At 45.2% G+C, this 21,589-nt stretch overlaps 1 protein-coding gene across 4 annotated transcripts in view; it reads right to left on the reverse strand.

The window, feature by feature from the left end:
• Positions 1-677: 677 nt before the first annotated feature.
• CCR6 (chemokine (C-C motif) receptor 6) overlaps positions 678-21,589 on the reverse strand; it is a 27,237-nt gene continuing 6,325 nt past the window's right edge. The window contains exons 1-4 of one of the 4 annotated variants that reach the window (XM_011934946.1): positions 16,301-16,362; positions 15,909-16,013; positions 2,198-2,302; positions 678-2,101 (exon numbers count right to left, since the gene is read on the reverse strand). In XM_011934946.1, the coding sequence (XP_011790336.1) occupies positions 986-2,101; positions 2,198-2,206 (1,125 nt within the window). In that variant the 5' untranslated portion in view covers positions 2,207-2,302; positions 15,909-16,013; positions 16,301-16,362 and the 3' untranslated portion in view covers positions 678-985. Of the gene's footprint in view, positions 2,102-2,197; positions 2,303-15,908; positions 16,428-21,589 lie in introns of those variants that run through there. The other 3 variants (XM_011934948.1, XM_011934944.1, XM_011934947.1) reach the window with 3 other exon arrangements.

A 21,589-nucleotide genomic window follows, 5' to 3' on the forward strand; every position in this document is an offset into this window, starting at 1 on the left:
CAGTACAGTTGCTTTCTTTAAAAAAAAAAAAGTATTCTATTTATTTAAAAAATTAAAAACATCTAACGTTTTAAACTGTACAATAAATCCCAACTTCATTACAATTCATTAATCAAATCTCTGTTGAGCCCATTTTGTTTGCTGGAACTCCTCCAGGCACTCAGAGCACAGCCGTGAGCAAGATTATTCTAGCTCCTGTCTTCATAGCACTCTCAGCCTAACGGACATTGAGAAAAGAGTCACTCATGACAGAGAACAGTTCCCAGGGAAATAAAAGCAAACTGACACTTTCCTAATGGCCCACTACAACCTGAGCTGCTTTATCCAGTTGGTGACAATTGTCACCAACACTTGTTCTGCCCTTGTCCCCATCTTCCCGAAGCACTTCCAGGTTGTGAACACTTGAGCTTGTCTTTCCGCCTCCGTTTTACAGGGTCAGACTGTTGCCAGTATCAAAGGGAAATGAGAGAAAACACCAGCCGGCCAATCCTGCTGCTTATAACCAGCAACAGTAAACATTCTGATAGATAAAACGTTTAAACATTTGCCTAAAATGAGTGATGTGCGGGCTTCCGTTTGTTTTTTTCTGTTTTAATTTTTCAAACCATGCCGTCATTTTGTGTTGTAACCAAAAGACACTGTGATCTGTGACCACTTCATGAATATTTCTGAAAATGTTTACATTTGTCAACAATTCACTTGAATTCAGCATTTCCCAAAGGCTGTTTTGTGAAACGCCAGGCAGAGATATACCCTAGAGCTACAAAACATTCCTCGTAAAGCGTGCTGGAAAATGCTGCCTATCAGAGACCACCCCACCCTGAAGAGATCACACAGCCCATGAGCACGTTAAGTCCCGCAGGAGAGACGCTTGCTTGATTTTGCTTAATTCCCACATTTTCCATGCATATTTGGCCACAGACTTTTTTTTGCGTAACATCTGTGAGTATGTTTCACACATGCCTTAGGGAGACTCAGCTTCCCATCACATAGTGAAGGACGAGGCATTGTCGTTATCTGCGGTCTCACTGGTCTGCCGAGAAATGTTTTCTGAGTACCTCCCGGCACAGGAGAAGCCTGAGGACTTGTACTTCCTTCTCACACACCACAGGTCCTTCATGATCTTCAGAAAGTAGTTTCTGAACTTCTGCCCAATAAAAGCATAGAGCACAGGGTTCAGGCAGCAGTGCAGGAAAGCCAGAACTTCTGTGACAGTTTTTGTATAGCCAAGTCGCTTTTCGTTCTGGCAGGATCGGTTCATATTACCCAAATTTGCAGCCGTCACAAGCAGGACCATGTTATGAGGAATCTGACAAGCCAGAAACACAAGCACCACGGCTATGATTACACGGATGGCTTTGTGCCTTTTAGAATTCTGAGCTTGCACCAAGGTTTTGACAATGAACGTGTAACAAAATATCATGAACATCAAAGGGATGAAGAAACCGAAGAGTAACTCAAGCCCCAACATCAGCAGCTTCCACCTGATGGGCTCCGAGACGGTCTGGTACTTGGGTTCACAGACATCGCTGCCTTGGGTGTTGTATTTCTGGTTGAAGATAAAAGTTGAGCTGGAGATGATGACTGACACTCCCCACACAATAAGGCAGATGACTTTGCTGCGCAGCAGCGTTCTGTATCGGAGCCGGAACGACTTGGTGGCCTGTACAATGGCGATGTACCGGTCCATGCTAACACAAGTCAGGAGCAGCATCCCGCAGTGAAAGTTGATGGCATACATGCCTTTCATAAACTTGCACATGGCATTGCTGAAAATCCACGCACCGGTGGCATGACTCACTGCCCAGAATGGGAGAGTAAGAACAAAGAGGATGTCTGCAATGGCCATGTTCAAGAGATAGACGTCTGTCATAGACCTGGCCTTCTTATAAAAAGCAAAAGTGATCACCACCAGAATATTCCCCAGGAGGCCAAAGACACAGATCAAGGAGTAGGCAATCGGTACAAATAGCCTGGCGAACTGCCTGACCTCCCGCAAGGAGCACAGTAACATTTCAGAATCAACCGAGTAATATGAAGTATTGACTGACACAAAATAATCTTCACTGGAGTCGAAAACATCGCTGAAATTCATTGATTCCTGGAAAGGAAACAAAGACAGAGTTAGCAGCAGTGCAATGTTCAAGTAGCCACAAAGAACCCAAATTATACTCCTTGCCAAAAATAAAGATCTTACCCCGCTCATTGTGGGCAAAAAAATGCAGGCTGGATGTAGAAAGAGGAGGATATGGTTCAGGCCCTTCAGCTCACAGGCAGTGGTAGCAGGAAAATGGAAGTGATTCTAGGAAGGAAAGAAGGCAGAAGGCACTACAGTTAACACAGGTATCCCTGGAGAGCCAGACACTTAAGTGACCAGCATTCCATCTCATGTGAACAGAGTGCACCGCACACTATTGTACATACAAATATTTATTGAGAATAGGCATCAACAACCTCTTTCTGTAAAGGGCCAGAAAGTACATATTTTAGGCTTTGCAGACCATATGGTCACTGTCACAGCTCCTCAAATCTGCCTTTGGAGCTTGAAAGCATCTACGATTACATAACTGAACTGGCCTCACCGGGCTCGGTTGGCTAGAGGCTATAATTTGCCAACCCTTTATCTACAGTTTAAATAAGGTGCTCTCAGAAATCCACAGGTTTGATCTACACAAAAATCTTTATGCAAAATTTAAAAACATTCAACAAATAGAAGTGTGAATGTGCATAGAAAATGTATAATTCGGCTGGGCGTGGTGGCTCCCAGCACTTTGGGAGGCTGAGACGGGCAGATCACGAGGTCAGGAGATCAAGACCATCCTGGCTAACACGGTGAAACCCCGTCTCTACTAAAAATACAAAAAACTAGCCGGGTGAAGAAAAACTAGCCGGGCGAGGTGGCGGGCGCCTGTAGTCCCAGCTACTCGGGAGGCTGAGGCAGGAGAATGGCGTAAACCCAGAAGGCGGAGCTTGCAGTGAGCTGAGATCCGGCCACTGCACTCCAGTCTGGGCGACAGAGCAAGACTCCGTCTCAAAAAAAAAAAAAAAAAAGAAAATGTATAATTCATAGTCCTGGGCTTTCAATCGTTCACAATATATGTCAGTGATGTTCACCCCTGGGCATGTGAGAATCTCTAGTAGAATTTAAAGTTTGACTATGAGTGCCGTTCTCAAGACACACTGAACAAGCTGCTCCAGCCTGGGAAGGCGCTGGAGAGGAATGTACCTGCTTCTCCACAGCCGCAGACCTTTCCAGTAGACATTCCAGGTCACAAGCATGAATCTGCTGTGGCAGAGGCATCCTAATTATCAGAAATCCAAGTGCTGGAGGAAAGGTGGAGGCTGGCACAGTTAGGAAAGGCTTCCTGGAGGAGGAGGCTCCAATCAGGGTCCTTGGAGAATGGCGAGGCTGTGGGCCAGTGATTGACAGAGAAGGGCCATCTCCTTCAGGTGACCAGCTCATCTCAGACTGAAGAGCAGTCCTGAGTCGTGAGCCCTTTATGTTTGTGAAACAGCTGAGCAACTAGCCTGGCTGAATCAACTGGATTGTTACGAAACAATGGAGTATACGATGTGCTGGGAACACCAACAGTAGCGGTGCATGGGTCCATATGGAGTTTACCACATGCCGGCAATGCCAGCAGTGGCCGTGCATGGGTCCATATGAAATACGCCACGTGCCGGCAATGCCAGCAGTGGCCGTGCATGCGTTCAGGCTAAAGAAGTTTAGCAGGAGACCAGGAAGAGCTGGAGCAGTTGTGGAGGGCCTGAGGACGAAGGGCTTTGAAATCCACCATTTGAAGCAAACTTAAAAAGAAAGAAAAACTCTTCGCTATTCTCAGGCTCACTCCTGCTTTCCAGCATTGTCCCTCGTCCTGTTTATTAACACCCCCTGGATGCCCCCCAGTAACATCCATGGCCTGAGATGCTCTGATATTAATGTTGGATGTGCTTCCCAGCCAATCGCCCATCTTCCTCCTCTTTTCCCTGCTCTCACACCACATGGGCCTGGCCACGCCAAGCGGGAGCAGCTGGGGAAGCACAGCCCAAGGTGCACAGGCAGAGAAGGTAGAACTCCCCTCCTCGCCCCCACACTGTACCGTATCAGTCCTCACTTACGAGTCTACATGGATACTGACCTTTTGGAGAGGAAGCCCATGTAACACAAAGTTCACCCTAAATTATTTTCCAAACCTATTTCTTCCATAATTTTGATTCTCGTTTCATTGTTTACTCCACCCCATTCCTTCCCTGATGCCTAGAGTCACAACTCAGAGATCAATTCTTGACTGCCCCTCAGTCACTGCTTTGAACCTAAAAAGCTGGAGGAAGGCATGGAGTCACCTCTGCACTTTTGTAATCCCAACAGGTATACAGTTGAGTGCTTTAGAGTATGCAGAAGAAGCATAATATAGACCCCTGTGTTGCAAAAGCATGTGAAGAGATAATCATATCAATCCCAAGAAGCACAGCAATCAGAACACCACTGCTAAACTTCAGCTTCCAGCCACAGTGGATTAACAGAGACCAAAGGCACCCCGCTGCATTAAACAACCAGAAAAACCTGCAAAATGTGACAACAATTTTCAGACCTTGGCACTAGGCATCACGAGATTATGGCTTTTGGCAGGAGGAAAACAAATACAGTGAGAAATGATACACGCTCTTTCTTTCTTTCTTTTTTTTTTTTTTTTTTTTTTGAGACGGAGTCTTGCTCTGTCGCCCAGGCGGGAGTGCAGTGGCCGGATCTCAGCTCACTGCAAGCTCCACCTCCTGGGTTTACGCCATTCTCCTGCCTCAGCCTCCCGAGTAGCTGGGACTACAGGCGCCTGCCACCTCGCTCGGCTAGTTTTTTGTATTTTTTTAGTAGAGACGGGGTTTCACCGGATACACACTCTTTCTAAGCTGCAGAGCATGGCAGGGGTGGAGGGCATGGGAAGTGAAATATACAATATGCAAAATAAAATACACCAATTGGAAATAGCATTTGGATGTTAAAACTATATATATACACATATATCATATATAATGTACATAATATTATCAACAATTATATATATAATTGTATCATAAAATGTAAAATAGTTATGGATAGATCTAACAAAATTTATGCGAGATTTATATGCTAAAAACTACAAAACATTGTTGGGAGAAATTGAATAAGACCTAAATTAATGGAGAAATTTATCATGTTCAATTTTCAATGACTCATTTCATGTTCAAATGAAATGATTTCATGTTCAAATTTATCCATGATTCAATTTCAAGATATCATTTCTCCCCAAATCGATATGTAGATATAACATAAACTAAACAAAATTATGGTAGGGCCTTTTTTTAAGAAATTGACAAGCCAATTCCAAAATTTATATAGGAATTCAAGGAAATTAAAATAGCGAAAACAATTTTGAAAAAGATAAAAAAATTGGAGGACTCACACTACCTAATCTCAAAGCTGACAAGGAAGCTACAGTAAGTGTGACAGTGTTGGATTTCTGAAAGGACAGATACATAAACCGGTGGAACAGAACAGAGTCCAGACATAGACCCACATATAGATGGCAGACTGATTTTTAACTTAGGTGCCAAGGTAACTCCTTGGGAAAAGAACAGTCTTCAATAACTGGTCCTGGAATGACATGAACAAAAAGTTGATCCTTACTGCTTATCTCACACCATTTTGCAAAAGGTAACTCAAGTGAGTTATAAATCTAAATGTGAGCACTAAAGCATAAAACATCTAGAAGGAAAAACGGGAGAAAATCTTTGTGACCCTGGAAAAAGAAATTTCTTATATAAATTGCAAACAGAATGAACTGTAAAAACATTGATAAATTGTACTTGATTGTACAAAATGTAAAGTTCCTGCTGTTTGAAGACACTTAAGAAAATGAAAAAAATATATATTGAATACAAAAAAGTATTTTAAAACTTATGTCTGATAATAGGTTATATCCAGAATATACAAATAATTTTTACAACTCCCTATCAAAAACACAAACAAGTCAATAAGAAACAGGGGGAAATGTGAACAGGCAATTCACCAAAGAAAATACATGGATGGCAAATACACACACAAAAAAGACGCTCAATGCCATTAATCATAAGGAAAATGCAAATTAAAACCACAATGAAGGCTGGGCGCAGTGGCTCAGGCCTGTAATCCCAGCAATTTGGGAGGTCGAGGTAGATGGACCACTTAAGTCCAGGAGTTCAAAAGCAGTCTGGCCAACATGGTGAAACCCCATCTTCACTAAAAATACAAAAATTAGCCAGGTGTGATGGCATGCACCTGTAATCCCAGCTACTCAGGAGGCTGAGGCAGGAAAATCACTTGAACCCAGGAGGTGGAGGTTGCAGTGAGCTGAGATCATAACACTGCAGTCCAGCCTGGGTGACAGAGAGAGACTCCGTCTGAAACACATACACACACACACACACATACACAGAGAGAGAGAGAGAGAGAGAGATCCCATTTCACACCTACTGGAAGGACTGCGATTAAACAGGGGGCAGGAAGCTGGGAGAGGACATGGTGCATCTGGGGCTCTCACATTTTGTTGGTGGGACCGCAAGATCACACAGCCACTCCAAGGAGACAGTGGGGTCCTTTCTTGCACAGCTGAACATGCATCCACCATAGGAACCTGCAACCAACTCCTACATGTCTACCCAAGAGACATGGGAGGATTAACACTGGAACATTCCCAGCAGGTTTATTCTTAACCATCCCAAACTGAAAAAGACCCAAATGTCTGTCAACTGGTGAGCAGACAACCAAGTTGAAGTGTATCCATACAATAGAATATACTACTCAACCATGAAAAGGAACAGGCGACTAACGCATGCTCCAATGAGGGTGACTCAAAACCTTCGCTTGGTAACAAATCCAGACAGAAGAGACCACGCACTGCATCATTCCATCCCTAAAATTTCTAGAAAAGATAAAATAACAGTGGCAGGAATGAAATCAGGGATTGTCATCGGGACGGGAAGAAGGGATTGGCTGGGGTTGGGCGGCACAAGGGGCTTTTGTGGGGGCAGAAATGTCCTCTGTCCTGATTGTGGGGGTGGCACATGGCTGTGTGCCCTTGTCAAGACCTGTTGAATTGTACCCTTCAATTGGTGACATTTATTGCGTATAAATTAGCCTCAATAAAGTTAATTTAAAAATACCTGCATACTCTTCCATGCAAATGTGTTGGAACAGACAGTGCCATAAATAGTCAAAGCAAGGATCTGCTGCTGAGCACTGAGGGCTTATGGGAGGTTCTGGGGCAAGAAGAGCTTTTGGGGACTCCCTAAGGACTGAGGCGAGGACGGTGGGAAGGAGTGGGCAGTGTGGGTGGAAGGCAGGGGCTTGGGGACAGCGAAGGGGAGACCTGCAGCAGGGGCGCAGCTCTGGAGAACAAGGGAGCAGGGGCTGTGGGAAGCGGCCTCTGGAGGGTTGGACGGATGCCAGGCCAAGGTGGGGTCAGCAGCACAGGTTCCCAGGTGAGTGGGGCTGGGACGGGACAGGAGGGAGTGAACTCCCCATCACGTGGAGGCTGAGTTGTTGATGATGGGAAGGGCAGCAGGGGCCAAAAAGAGAGGAACGGCCCAGCACGCCGTGCACTCAATGCCCAGTGGGGCCCCCATTTAAGGTAAATATTTGTTTAACTGCACCGTGACACACAGTATTTTCTGAATTCAAGTTTAACTCAGTTCAACAAATGTTTATAAACTGTCTACTGAGGAGAGGCATTGAAGTACAGAGATGAATCAAACACATACTTGAGCTTCAAAAGGCTGCCAGGTAAACAAATAATTACAAAACAGTACCATGCTAGAATAGAAAGCCAGCATTGGGAAGCCTGTGTGATGGATCCCTGTCAGCAGAAGGAGTCGGGACGGGGCCCAGAGAAAGGGGATCCAGAGGGATAGGGGTCCCAGAAGGAGGGGTGCCAAAGGGAGGGGGTCCAGAGGGAAGGGGAGTCCTAGAGGGAGAGGTCCCAGAGGGAGGGAGTCAGAGGGAGGGTGGTCCCAGAGGGAGGAGTCCCAGAGGCAGGGGGGCCGGAGGGAGGGGTCCCTGAGAGAAGGAGGCCCGGAGGGAGCCAGATACACAGACCACAGGGCAGGAAGTTCCCGGCAGAGATATGAGAAGCTGACCCACTCTGTCCTGTTCATAAGACACTACTTTAATTTCCTTTCATTTATTCTCATGTCAGAATAAGTCAATGAACCAAAATTTATAAATTCTGTATCTCTTAGGATAGTGTTACGCACCTGTTAGGTATAAACAATGTACAATTCTAGATAATGACAAATTTAATGTTACTGTGGTTAAGAATTAGGATTCTCCATGAAAAAGACGGTTGTCAAGTTTACTTGTATGCCAGCCACAGTCATTAGAAATGATTCGGCCTGTGCCTGCCCCAACCCACCGTTTTCACAGGAAAAATTGTGTGAATTGTTTTAAGGAAATTGCGTTGGTGACAGATCGGCATGGGTGTCACCTCAACGTGTAAAGAATCCTGTTCACAACTTGCTCCATCATCTCAAATCTCGGGCAGCAGTCACCAGCAGTTTGGAGAAACAGGCTGCAGATTTCCTATTAAGGAAATTTTGATGGTGAAGACAGTAAGAAATTTTTTTAGTAGATATTTATGTTCCTTCTTTAATGAACTGAGAACAAGATACCCTGTTATCCACCAGTGGCAGATGAGAGATGCAGGGAAATGTGCTAAGTCCTGGTGAACCAGTGAACCCACCCTTGCAAAGCAGCCACCTGCAGCACATCTCATGCTGTCTCTTTGAGGTTCAGCACTTCCTATCTCACACGCGGTCCCCATGATGACCATTCTCACCAGATCTCACTGTGATGTCATTAAATCACATGTAAAATACATTCAGCTCAACTGATTCTTAAAGTGTAATTTTCTTGTCTTTGGAATTTAGATATTTCCCAAACAAGTGGGCAGAGAAATACTTCTAGAGCTTCTGTAGGACATACTGTTCTTTGCAGGAGGAGTTTCAGGGGCTCTAAGGAAAAGTCATCTAATGACACACTTTAGAAATGTAATTTGACTCAATTTGTTTTTGCAGTTGAGAGGCTTCTTTTCCAATATTCAGCTGCCTCAAGTAAAATGTCGATTATTGCTGTCCCAGTAACTCATTGGCACCCCCATCTGAAGGTTAGCCTCTCACAGTAACTCCTTGGCACCCCCCATCTGAAGGTTAGCCTCTCACAGTAACTCCTTGGCACCCCCCATCTGAAGGTTAGCCTCTCACAGTAACTCCTTGGCACCCCCATCTGAAGGTTAGCCTCTCACAGTAACTCCTTGGCACCCCCATCTGAAGGTTAGCCTCTCACAGTAACTCCTTGGCACCCCCGTCTGAAGGTTAGCCTCTCACAGGACTTGTGAATCCTTTCGGGCCCCCAGGGCACCCTGTAGGGCAGGTACACTACAGCATGACACCAAATGAGAGACTCATTATGTCAAATCCCCTGAGTGTCTCCTTCACCAGGAAGGCATGCCTCGTTGGCTGAGCTTTATCACATGTTCTGAAAACAAGAGAAAGCAGAATTTCTTGATTCCTGTTTTGCACCTCTCTACTCTTTAAAAAAAAAAAAAAATCATTTCAAAGATATTCAGAGAATGTTGCAGTGAAGTTGCCTGACTGCAGTGAATGGTGCCTGTGAAGTCCAGGAGCACAGAGCTGGAGCAAGGAAGCTCAAAACCCACTTGCAGAGAGAAAGAAGACAAGCGCCTCCGACTGAGGTGAAATGCTGGGTGTTGGTTCCCAGCAGGGTGCGGAGGGCATTCTAAGCCAGGGCAGGAGCGTCTGGAATGGAAGTGGTGAGCCCTTGGGGGTCCGCGTGGGCTTGGTGATACTCAGTCTTCTCACACTGATTTCCAAGCCGTGGTGGTCAGTCACTAAACGGCAGATCAGGGAGGTGTTACAGACATTGAACACTTACGATAAAATCTGAAACTTATCAGCAATCAAGAAGAGGAACCATGATCCAGGTGCAAGTACAATTAGGTGGCTTGCTAGGTGTCTGAACAATCGGCTGTGTGATACCACTTTGCTGGCAGGCTGGCACAAGGCCCTACTGACATTGCACTGATCTCAGCCTTCAGCTGTGTCCTGCCCATTGCTTCTATTGATGAGAGAGGCAAAAAGAGAGGAGGCAAGTTCTTTAGGTCTGAAGACGTCAAGAAGCCTAAAAAGATAATTAATATACTGGATGACAGAATCAACATACAAATATTCTGGACAGAATCAAGCAATGGGTAAATCTAATGTGGTAAAATTCAGTAGGGAAAATAGAAGCTTCTCCACTTAGATTTACATAAGCAGGCTGGGTGCGTTGGCTCACATCTGTAATCCCAGCACTTTGGGAGGCCAAGGCAGGTGGATCACTTGAGGTCAGGAGTTTGAGACCAGCCTGGCCAACATGGTGAAACCCTGTCTCTACCAAAAATATAAAAAAATAGATAGGTGTGGTGGTGCACGCCTGTAATCCCAGCTACTCGGGAGGCTGAAGCAAGAGAATCACTTGAACCCGTGAGACGGAGTTGCAGAGAGCTGAGATTGTGCCACTGCACTCCAGCCTGAACGACAGAGCTAGACTCCTTATCAGAAATAAAAAATAAAAATACAAAAATAAATAAGCAACTGCACAGATATAAAATGAAACTGCAGCAGCAGCAAAAATCTTAAGAATTTTATTTGCTGGTAAGCTCACCAAGAGGCTGGTGAATCAGTACTGTGTGGCCACAGACATGCAGCCAGCCGGAAAGCCAGCCAGATCTGCTCATCTCTGGATACTCTCCACCCTGGTCACTAAGGCTTTCCACCCAATAATAGATACAGAGTGCAGAGGCTCCTAACACAGGGGACAGCACTTGTCGGCAGAATCATGGCCCCATGCCCAGGCCCTGACGCAGGCACCAGAGCCTGTACATGTGTTGCCTTACACAGCAAAAGGGACTTTGCATATGCGATGAAGTTAAAGATCTAAGGGCCTGGAGGTAGGCAGAGATCATGCTGGATTGTCTCGTTGGACCCACTGCAATCATGAGTCCCTAGAGGTGAAGAGTCCTTCCCCCCGGAGATGGGAGAAGAAAAGATTCAGAGGTGAGAGTTGCAGACAGAAGAGGGGACCACAAGCTGAGCCATGTGGTTGCCCTGAGAAGCTAAAAAGGCCCTCTGCTGACAGCCAAGAGTGAATATGTGGATCTCAGTGCTACAGTCACAAAGCACTGAACTCTGCCCATGATTGGATTGGGCGAGGACCAGATCTCCTTGTAAACATGCAAATCGTACTTACTAGGGGAAAGAAGCCTGGGAGCCCCTATATAAAAGCACAGAATAGCTGGGCACAGTGGCTCGCACCTGTAATCCCAGAACGTTGGGAGGCTGAGGTGGGTGGATCACTTGAGGCCAGGAGTTCGAGAATAGCTCAGCCAACATGGGATGCATCTCTCTGCCTAGTGTTTTTGTTATTGAAACATTAGGAAAGTTTGACATTAGGTAAGATCTATAGATCCTATGGATGTCTCCTTCAAAGATTCAAATCCTTGCATTAACACAATCTCTGTATTATTTTAATGCACACTTCAATTTAGGAACTGTTGCCTCTTGGGGAATTCAAGCATCCAGCATCTAAAAGTGAGTTCCAAGAGATGCTCTGGGTAGAAAGAAGGGAGGGAGACAGACAGGGGTGGGAAATGATTTCTCTGTGGCTGGTATATTAAGACATAAATAAGATGCTAACTACATCCTTCCCTGGTTTATTCCTATTAGAGCTTGTTTATCAATGGTCCTTCAGAGCCCTGATGGAATAACTCAGTATTTCCCAAACCTTCTCACTCACAGAACCTTTTCAGTTCCTGTTCTTTGGAAACACTTTGGGAAATTTTTGAGGCCAGGAGTTCCAAGCTGCAGTGTGTGATTATCGTGTCTGTGAATGGCCAGGGTACTCCAGCCTGGGCAACACAGAGAGACCTCATCTCTTTAAAAAAAGGTAGTTTATTTATATGGTGATATAAATCATATAATCTGACTATATAATCTATATTATCACATATGTACGATTATATAAACCATATAATCAATAAGTTGACTGTATTAGTCTGTTCTGACGCTGCTAATAAAGACATACTTGAGACTGAGTAATTTATAAAGGAAAGAGGTTTAATTGACTCACAGTTCAGCATGGCTGGGGAGGCCTCAGGAAACTGACAATCATGTCAGAAGAGGAAGCAAACACATCCTTCTTCACATGATGGCAGGAAGGAGAAGAATGAGCCCAGCAAAGGGGGAAGCCCCCTGTGATACCATCAGATCTCATGAGAACTCACTCACTATCACGAGAACAGGATACCACCCCATGATTCAATCATCTCCACCTGGTCGCTCCCATGACACGTGGGGATTATGGGAACTGCAATTCAAGATGAGATTTGGATGGGGACACAGCCAAAGCATAACACTGACCTAGAGGACTCTTCATTCATTCATCCAAAGACAGGTCTGAGCAGCTCCTAGGGGCCAATCCCTGTTCAGGGCAACAGCAGAGGGAAACGAGAAGATGGCTACATGCACCCACCACCTGACTGCAGCAGCTCACAGGGCTGGCATCACCTGACCCAGGGAATGTGGCAAAGGGTGCCACCAAGGCAAACACAGGAGGAATAGTTAGACAGTGTGCTGGTCCCCACACCAGCCTCTGAGTTGAAGGGCCTCCATTCCCCTAGCAATTGCATGAAATAAAATCGTGCAGGCCTCACGTCTGATTGATTCTCTTCTCATTGTGGACATATGTTAGACTTAGAAATAAACTTGTATTAAAAGATATTTTTAATGGCTTTTTCTCCCCTTACTTAGAGGCAAATAATGATAAGCTATACTTCAAGATGTATTTTGTATTTTAGGCTTGAAATCATATAAATAAACTACCTTTTTTTAGAGATGGGGTCTTACTATGTTGCCCAGGCTATAGTGCAGTGACCACTCACAGGCACAATAATAGCACACTGCAGCCTCAAACTCCTGGCCTCTAGCTATCCTACCACCTCAGCCTCTAGAGTAGCTGGGACAACAAGCCACCACCCTGCTTGTTTAAATGAAATGCAAATGTACTAACATCTCATGAAGATTAAATATATGCACGTGGTAAGTAATAACTTAGCCTCTGAATTTCAGTTTTAACACTTCAAAGATCCTGTTATCACACATTTTTAAAAGTGTTACTTTAAGAAAAACTTAATTCCAGAATAATATTTCTAACATAGCATTTTAAAAGGTTACTTCAATTTTTATTGCAATAAAGTAATGTGGCTTCCTAGTACAATTTTTGTTATGTATAATATGCAAGAGAGTATCTCAGAAAGTAATCGTTAATTTATTAATTCATTTAGAAATGAAAAGAATACCTAATTATACGTTCTGCTAAAAAGCAGAACCAGTGGAAAGAGGGAGGGGCCGCCCCCACTATAGGATTTAAGGCTGTGTTCAGTTCTCCAAACACAGCCACACTCATCTCCCCCTGGCCTTCCACGGTGCCTCTACCTTTTATGTTTTTGGACTTTGAGGGCATTGGGAGAACTCTAATCACAGGCAAATGGCCCCAGAAGAGGTGGGTAGCTGCAGCACGCACTCTCAGGGAGGCCAGTACTGGGGCTGGCTCTGTGGTGGTAGCAAAGAGAGAGGGCCAGTGAGAGCTGTGGGGGGTCGCTCCCCAAGAGGAGCAGGGGTTGGAAGAACCAAGCAACAGACCGACTGCTATTGTTCATCCCTTTGGCCAACGACAGACTGTGCCCAAGAAAATTCAGTATGGGGAAAACGTTAGTAATAGTTATCAAAATATTACTGGTAATCAAAACTGTTAACTTATAATTTAAAAACATTTAATAACTAGCTTAACAATGTGTTAAAATTAAGTTGTCAGGCAGTTTTAAATTTGTGCTTACTTTCATAAAGAGTATTGGCCCTGCAAAACAAGGAGCAAGAACTAAATAAGAGTATGTGTGTATGTGTGCATATGTGTGTGTATGTGTATATGCATGTGTGCATTTGTGCAGTGTGCATATGCCTGCATATATACATGTGTTTACATCATGTATGCGTATATGCATGTGTGTATATAGGTGTGTGCATGTGTGTATACTGGTGTATGTGTGTGTTTGCATGTGTGTGCATGGGCATATATTGGTGCCTGCATGCATACATACATGTGTGTATACATGCATGTGTGTGCAGTATGTGTATAACTCTGTGTATGTGCATATGGATGTGACTGTATGTATATATGCACGCATATATGTATGTGTGTGTTTGTGTGTGTGTGCATATGCTGTAAATTAAGTTCTAGTTACCTGCTGGGCATTAAAATCACTGGTTTACAGCTGTTTATCACTTTTAACCTCACAAAACCCTTTAAGGTAGACATCATACCCATTTTACAGATAGCGAGCCTGTAGCTTCTCTAGGACTGTGAGTACTGGTGAGACTTTCATTATTGTCTCTTACTCACCGTTCTGATTCACTTTGCCACCAGCAGGTCTTAGTGAAATGCCACAGAATTCCCACAAGATCTTAAATAATATATTTATTTTAAAACATCTTATTGATATCAGAGTTTCACAAACTATAATGGTAGGTGTTCAATACATGTATGTTCTCTAAGTTTATCTGAATCACGGGCACACCACATTTTATACTTTTTTAGATAAGCACCAGTGGAGCTGAAACTCTAGACTGGCTTCCTTCTGCTTTTGAATGAGGGTGGCTAAGCAGGAGACCAGGAGGTTTGATTTTTTTTTTTGTTTTCCCCCGGTAATTTGTTTATTAAGCTTCTGTGGGGTTTTTTTTTTTTTCAGTTCCTTTTATTTTTTTGGAAGTTTGCTTTTATGTTTTCTGTTTTATTTGTAGAAATTACATCTTTAAGCATTTAAAGAATAGCTTTAGTTATGGCCTTGCATTTTTGTTTTTCTTTGTAATGCTGATCTCTATTATATCTATGCCTTGCTGCTAAGTGGACTTTGGAGCTGATCTCCAGCTGGAGTGCAGTGGTGTGATCTCGGCTCACTGCAACCTCCGCCTCCCAAGTTCCAGTGATTCTCCTGCCTCAGCCTCCCGAGTAGCTGGGATTACAGGCACACGCCACAATGCCTGGCTAATTTTTGTATTTTTAGTAGAGATGGGGTTTCACCATGTTGGCCAGGCTGTTCTCGAAATCCTGACCTCAGGTGATCCACCCAGCTCGGCCTCCCAAAGTGCTGGGATTACAGGTGTGAGCCACTGCACCTAGCCTGGCTCCTTTTAATGTCACTGTGTATTATTTTCTGGTCATAAGATACTGGCTTCATAATCACAGTGGCATTGGCAGCCCTCATGAGAGTTTTGCAACTGAGACTTGTTGAAATTTCCACCTTGTCAGTTTCTCTTAACCCCCCTCACAAACTCCTTCCTGCTCGATCTTAGGCTGCCTTGGATGCCCACTCATCAGCCTTCATTGCATAAATGACTTACTGCCTCCAAAATATTTCTTAGCTTAATTTTTTTGTTTTCCAAAATCTTTTAGTGTATTAGATCAAGTAAAGAATCACATTCCTCTCCAGACTGATGCCCTGAGGATATCTTCTGTATGAGGAGCAAGTACCCAGACCATCACCCAAGCTCCAGTGCAGGGAGAGAGTATGAAATCCCTTACTATCCACTTAGAGGAAAAGTGGGCTTCCTAAAACCGCAAAGTCAATGCTTCCAGGAAAGGAGGTCTGCGTCGTTAAGCATAAACACAGTCAATATGCCAGCATTCTGGAAGATTAATGAGTAAAACAGTGCCATTCCTGTCAGACTAGGGGATCAAAGAAGTTACATTTTTGAAAGAAAAGTTTCAGGGGCCTTGGCATGCTCACCTCAAGCAGTACTCTGGTCCACTCCCTTCAGCCTCACTCCGAGCCCCACAATCTGATGACTCCAGGTCCCCAATATGATGACCATCTGTCAATAAGATGCAGCTTCTAGCGTTCATTAAGAAAAAAGCTGTGAGCTACTAGAATTGCCCAAAAGCAAGTTCTGGATTGACACTTCCTATTGAAAAGTAACGCCTATTTGCCCAAATGCAAATGGTTAACCATGTATATCCTGCAGGGTATTGAGTAATCGTAGGATCCCTGAAATCAAAGTCCAACCCATGGTAAAGTGGTAAGAAAGAGGGAGGCATTGTAGCTCCCCAGAGGAAGACAGCCTTTGTGTGGTTTTCAATTTGCAGCAATGAGTTTGTACCCAAACTTGCATACTCCTTTACCCGATTATCTCCTGGGAGCAAGGAGTGTCTGCAAGCCGACTGGGAAGATTCGGGAATGTTTGGAAGAGGCCGTGTGAGTTAAAGAGCTGGGTCGGGAGCACTTTTGTTTGGAGTCAGTCAGTCCTGCCTCCACCCCGAAAGCTGCGCAGCCACAGAAAGGCCACTGAGCCCCGGCAAGCCTCGGTTTCCTCTTTCAGAAGAAAGACCATGACAGCTCTAACCTCAGAAGGTTCCGAGAAATAGCCAGGCCCATCCACGGAAGCCCAGGAACAGCGCCTGGAGGAGAGGTGGTTCTCCATGCATATCAGCTATTATTACCGGATACTTTTAGACCAACAGATGAGCCCCTCAATCATAAGCGGGGCACCTAATCTTCATGTGGCACAGAGACATAATCTCTGGGTGACAGTGGGGGTCACTGCCTCGTCATTAGACATACCAAGAAAAACAGCTGACGGCAAGTCACTCAGAAATTTATTTTTAGATGCAAGTGATTAAAACAATAGAAAAGAACCCACGAATCATAAGGTTATTTACACCTGGGTTGTTGTGAACCACATCTCAGGAAATAACAAAAGTTTTACAGACTAGAGGTTCATGATCAATTCGCAACCAGGCTAATGGACTCACACTTTCTCCACCTCCCAGTGCACTGTGCCTCCCCACCCCAGGCTGCCCACGAGGCCCCACTGACTGCTGCCCAGATCTGCTCTGTCTTGACCACACCTTATCCTGGTCTCTCCTTCCTGCAGAGCCCTGAGCTCCACGTTCCCAAGCCTGAGCGAGCCTGAGAAGCTGGAGTGTACCCCTTGTCATCTCTCCGGAGAGCCAGCTGGACACAGCAGGACCTGTGTTCTGCTCATCCCCACTGGCCATTTTCCTGGGCTTGTACAGGGTCTCCTCCAAAGACCCTGCTGGCCCCAGTGGCTCCTCCTTACTGGATAAAAGAAGGGCCTTTTCTATTTGAAGCGCCTGCAGACCCATGGTCATGGGGTCCTCTTGCTTCCATCATCCCTTTCCCTGCCTTACAACAATCCTTCCAAACAAAGCCTCTCCTGACTAAGTCCTGGCTGTTTTCCTCTAACAGAGCTCACAACTTCCTTCACCCTGGGTGACCTGTCCCTCCTCCATCTGAGAGGAGCCCAGGGGCGCTGCTCCCCAGTAGTTCACCCCAACCTGAAACCTGCTGATTATTGGGTGGGAAACAAAGCAAGACCCTCCCCTCTGATCTTCCAACCCCTCCCCTGCTACCTCAGCTCCATCCTCTTCTCCTCACTTCCAGTATCTCCCCTGAGGCTTCTGCTTCCTGTAGAAGGGCTGCCCATAGGAGAAAGAAACAGGCTGCCGGGGAACACAACCCCCTGCGTTCTCAGGTGCCCTCTAACATTGCCCTTGGATGGTCTTGCTTAGTGTGAAGGTAAGAAAGTAAGCCCTTTTATAGATGATTAGCCCTGGCAATGCCTGCCTGGAAAGAAAAGAAAGAAAATGAAAAACAAATTGGACTTTGCAGGAGACCAAAAATGAACATTAGTTAAGCAGAAATGTAACGTGTTGAACAAAACTGCGTTGTGTGGCCACACAGAGGGTGAGGGACCCAGAGGGCCAATGACACCCCCTTCCTTGCAGAGCAAGGAGATTCACTGCCACTGTGGGGGCCCCTTCAGTTAGACTGCACAGAGGCAGGAATCTGGAGGTCTCTAAGAGCGGCCTCCTCCCTGCGACACCCTCCCTGCCCCAGAAGGGAAGGCAGTGGATGGAGATTGGGACCCTGCTGCTGACTGGCTCCCAGCCTGGACCGGTTGCCTTTTCTTTGAGAGCTGAGGCAGATGCACCATATGGCACTGACCTCTGCAATGCTTCTCATGTCCTTTACCCCATATTCCTTCTGTAGTTCCAAGTCAAATCCAAATTATACGCCACCCTGAGAAAGCTGAGACCCATTTGGTTTTTATCTCTCTAAAAGTGCCCCCATATTAAAGATCCTCTTAGATCTCACTCTTATTGAACCTTCCTCAAGTTTAAAATCACACTGCTCATTTGCATAGACACTGTGAAGCACATGAAAAGCGAGGAATGTGGTTTACAGTCACATGTTTCATAACGATAATTTTCCAGGCAGAAAATTCCACAGCAACGTCAAAAGTTCATTCCGAACAAAAGCCAGGGACAGTTTGGTAAATTCAGATAATAGTCATAAGGAGTTGCTTTAAAACTCACATTGAGGCATTTCTAGGAAAGCCATCTGCCTCTACAGAGGACGGTTCAGAATGGGTCACCATGACCATTTCTCCTTGTGATTGCCTTTAATTCACAAACAGGCCCTGCACACACGGGAGGCCACAGCACACACACTGGAGGCCATGGCACACCACGTTGTGGACATTGGTCATCCGGGTATCAGTCATCTTTTGAAATTATCAGCAAAGTTGAAAAGACAGTAAATGCTTTGTTAACCCCTAAAGTAACACTCTGTACAGACTTTGAGGAAGTCAATGTGGTGAGCTGGTTGGGAATTCTTGCTGAGATACCAAGCAACAGCAGTGTCCCATGTGCCAGCCACATGGGGGAGCCCCCCCAGCCCAATCAAGTCTTCGGATGACACGGCTCCCACCCATTCTCTGATGGTACCTACAGTGGGGGCCCCAACTGAGAAGCACTCACCCGAGCCCAGTTGACCCCTAGAGCCACGAGACATTATAAATAAATCACTGTTAAAGCCACCATGACTCAAGGTGGTGGCTAAGCAACAATAGATAAGCGGGGCAGCTTTCTACTCTCATTGTGTGCATAAAACTTCTGAAGTAATGAACATGTTTTTAAAAAAACAAAACAAATTAAAATAAAAGCCTCATTTGTTTGTTTTTAAAAACCCTCCCCAGAAAAGACTAGAGTGAGCACAGGTGCTGGGAGTGGAGGGACAGGAAGAAATCTACAATAGTGACAGCGGGCAGGCAGCCACAGGCTCACACACATTGCAAAAACATAGACCACCGAGCCCAGCAGTGCTTGGATCTGTGTTATGTGGTTTGGATGTATATCTTTTTCTCAACAATAAAGTAAAAAAAGGCTACTTAACAAATTATGTCAGCAAATTCTCTAGTAGCGACAAAAACACATTTTATAGGAAGAAGTACAAGCTGTGCTGACACCTTGAATTTTGGAGTTTACAAAGACTTAAAATGGTGTATCCTTTAATGCTCACTGCATATGCTAATACATTCGGGCCTGGGGAGACACTCTGTGTTATTCTACCCCATAAAGCAGCTGGCCTGAAAATTACTCTCCCAAGTAGCCAGGAGAACACCTGTTATAAATTATTTTTCAGATACAAATCATTTTTTCAGATAATTACTGTGTACAGCACACAAGGTACAGAAATAGTTAAAAGTGTGCCATTGACTTCCCACCTTTCAGGAGTTCATGTTGTTGGAAAGTTGAGGCCTAAATACATGACAATACAAGCAACATGTGATGCACAGGGAGCCTGTGTGTGATGGATCCGTGAAGAAATGCCACTGGGAGAGTCCAGTTCACAGGAGGGAGCACACAGGAGCCCCTTCAGCTCCAGCCTCCTGGACTTCGGGCTCTTAGTGAAGGGCTGGGACTCAAACAGGAAGGTGACTCAGAACTGACCAGGTAGGCAGGGGGAGGAAGGCAACTCAGGGACAAACAGCATGAGCCTGGGTGGGGAGGCAGAAAGACACCAAGGTGGAGAGCAGTGAGGACAGGTGGGGGCACCAGCCCTCAGTGGGGAGCCGGGGAGGGTGACTGCAGGACTGGAATGCTGGCGACAATGCAAAGACACAGATGTCTGTGGGCCGTAGAGGGACGGGGAGCAAGTTTACAGTAGGGAGAAGAGCAGGGCACAGGGCAGGTGCACCCTCCTCCTGGCGGCAGCCCTGCCCAACATCACAGAGCAGGGAAGGGAGCCGGGACCACAGGCGTCCAGCACGTGTGGCTGACCCTCGCCATTTCACCCGTTCGGTTTCATTAATCCTCCCTACAGGCCCAGGGGCCCTGAAGTTGTCATAGTCCTCCCTAAGTGACAGATGAGAAAACTGAAACTCAGAGGAAAAACACAGCTTCTTCAAGTTCATACGCCAATAAGTTGAGCAGCCAGTCTCAAAGCCATGTCACCTGATTCAAAAGTTCATACCTTTCTGGGATATATGTGAAGAGAAAATGATTTGGGGAGACGTTTTGGAAAATATCAGTAAGGAACAAGCAGAAGGGGAATCAAGATGATGCCAAATTTTACATCGGGACAGATAAATGGAAATCAAACTGAAAACTTACTTTTTGTTTACTAATGTATTTCTACACGGAAGAACAGTTACAGAAACTGGTCTAAGAGGGAAGAAAACGGATGTCATTTGAAGTACCTGGAATGTGAAGAGATTGATGTCTCGTGTAACTGAAAATTCTTGGAGATTCTTGACATGACTTTAGATTCATGTCAAGAATCGAAAGTCACTTTTCAGGTTAACCTCTAGATGTCTGTCTCCTAATCAATACATAAGGATTTTAGATTTGTAAATGATTCATGAGAAGATCAAAGACAAAGTTCAAGCTTCACACAGCATTAGGTGCACAGTGACAGCTTTGTGACGATGATGATTGTGGCGGTGGTGGAGATGGGGTGGAAGTTACCCTACTGTGTCATAAAGAGGGGCTTAGCAAGAGATGCAGGGACAGTCTTGCATGGAGAGGCTGTAATTAAACTCAGAGATGCAGATGGAACCGCTGGGAAGTTGGGCTCATGTTTACGAAGCAGAAGGACAGATCGAAGTTGGAAAAGAGACACTTCAGAAGCGGCCAGAGGATAGGTCCTAAAATATCAGTACAGTGTCTTTAAAGAAAAAAAAAACCCTGCAGAGTGAAGAATTTGAGGACTGAAAACTGACCTGTGTGTTTCATCACTACTGTTCTCAGTACTCTTTGAGACAAAATCTCTCTAAGAATGTCCGAGTGAAAGCTTAACTAAAGGGTTTAAGAAGGAATACATTGAAGGAATAGAGACCACAGGGGTGGAAAACATTTAAGGACTGACAGGGAGACTCAAAAAAAGAGAATAGAGGCATGGTGAGGAGCAAACACAGGTGAAAGGTTATTTCGTTAACTGTGAAAACAAGCAGGTAACGCCTTCCATTTCCCTCAACCCAGATCTCTCCAACACTCTTCTGATGAAAGATGTAGCTGTGGTAGGCAGAGATGCAGAGGCAGTGGTGGGCAGGGATGCAGGGACTGTGGTGGGGAGGAATGTGGGGATGGTGGTGGGGAGGGATGCAG

This window comes from Colobus angolensis, unplaced genomic scaffold, assembly GCF_000951035.1.
Source record: "Colobus angolensis palliatus isolate OR3802 unplaced genomic scaffold, Cang.pa_1.0 Scaffold14, whole genome shotgun sequence".
Taxonomy (NCBI): domain Eukaryota; kingdom Metazoa; phylum Chordata; class Mammalia; order Primates; family Cercopithecidae; genus Colobus; species Colobus angolensis.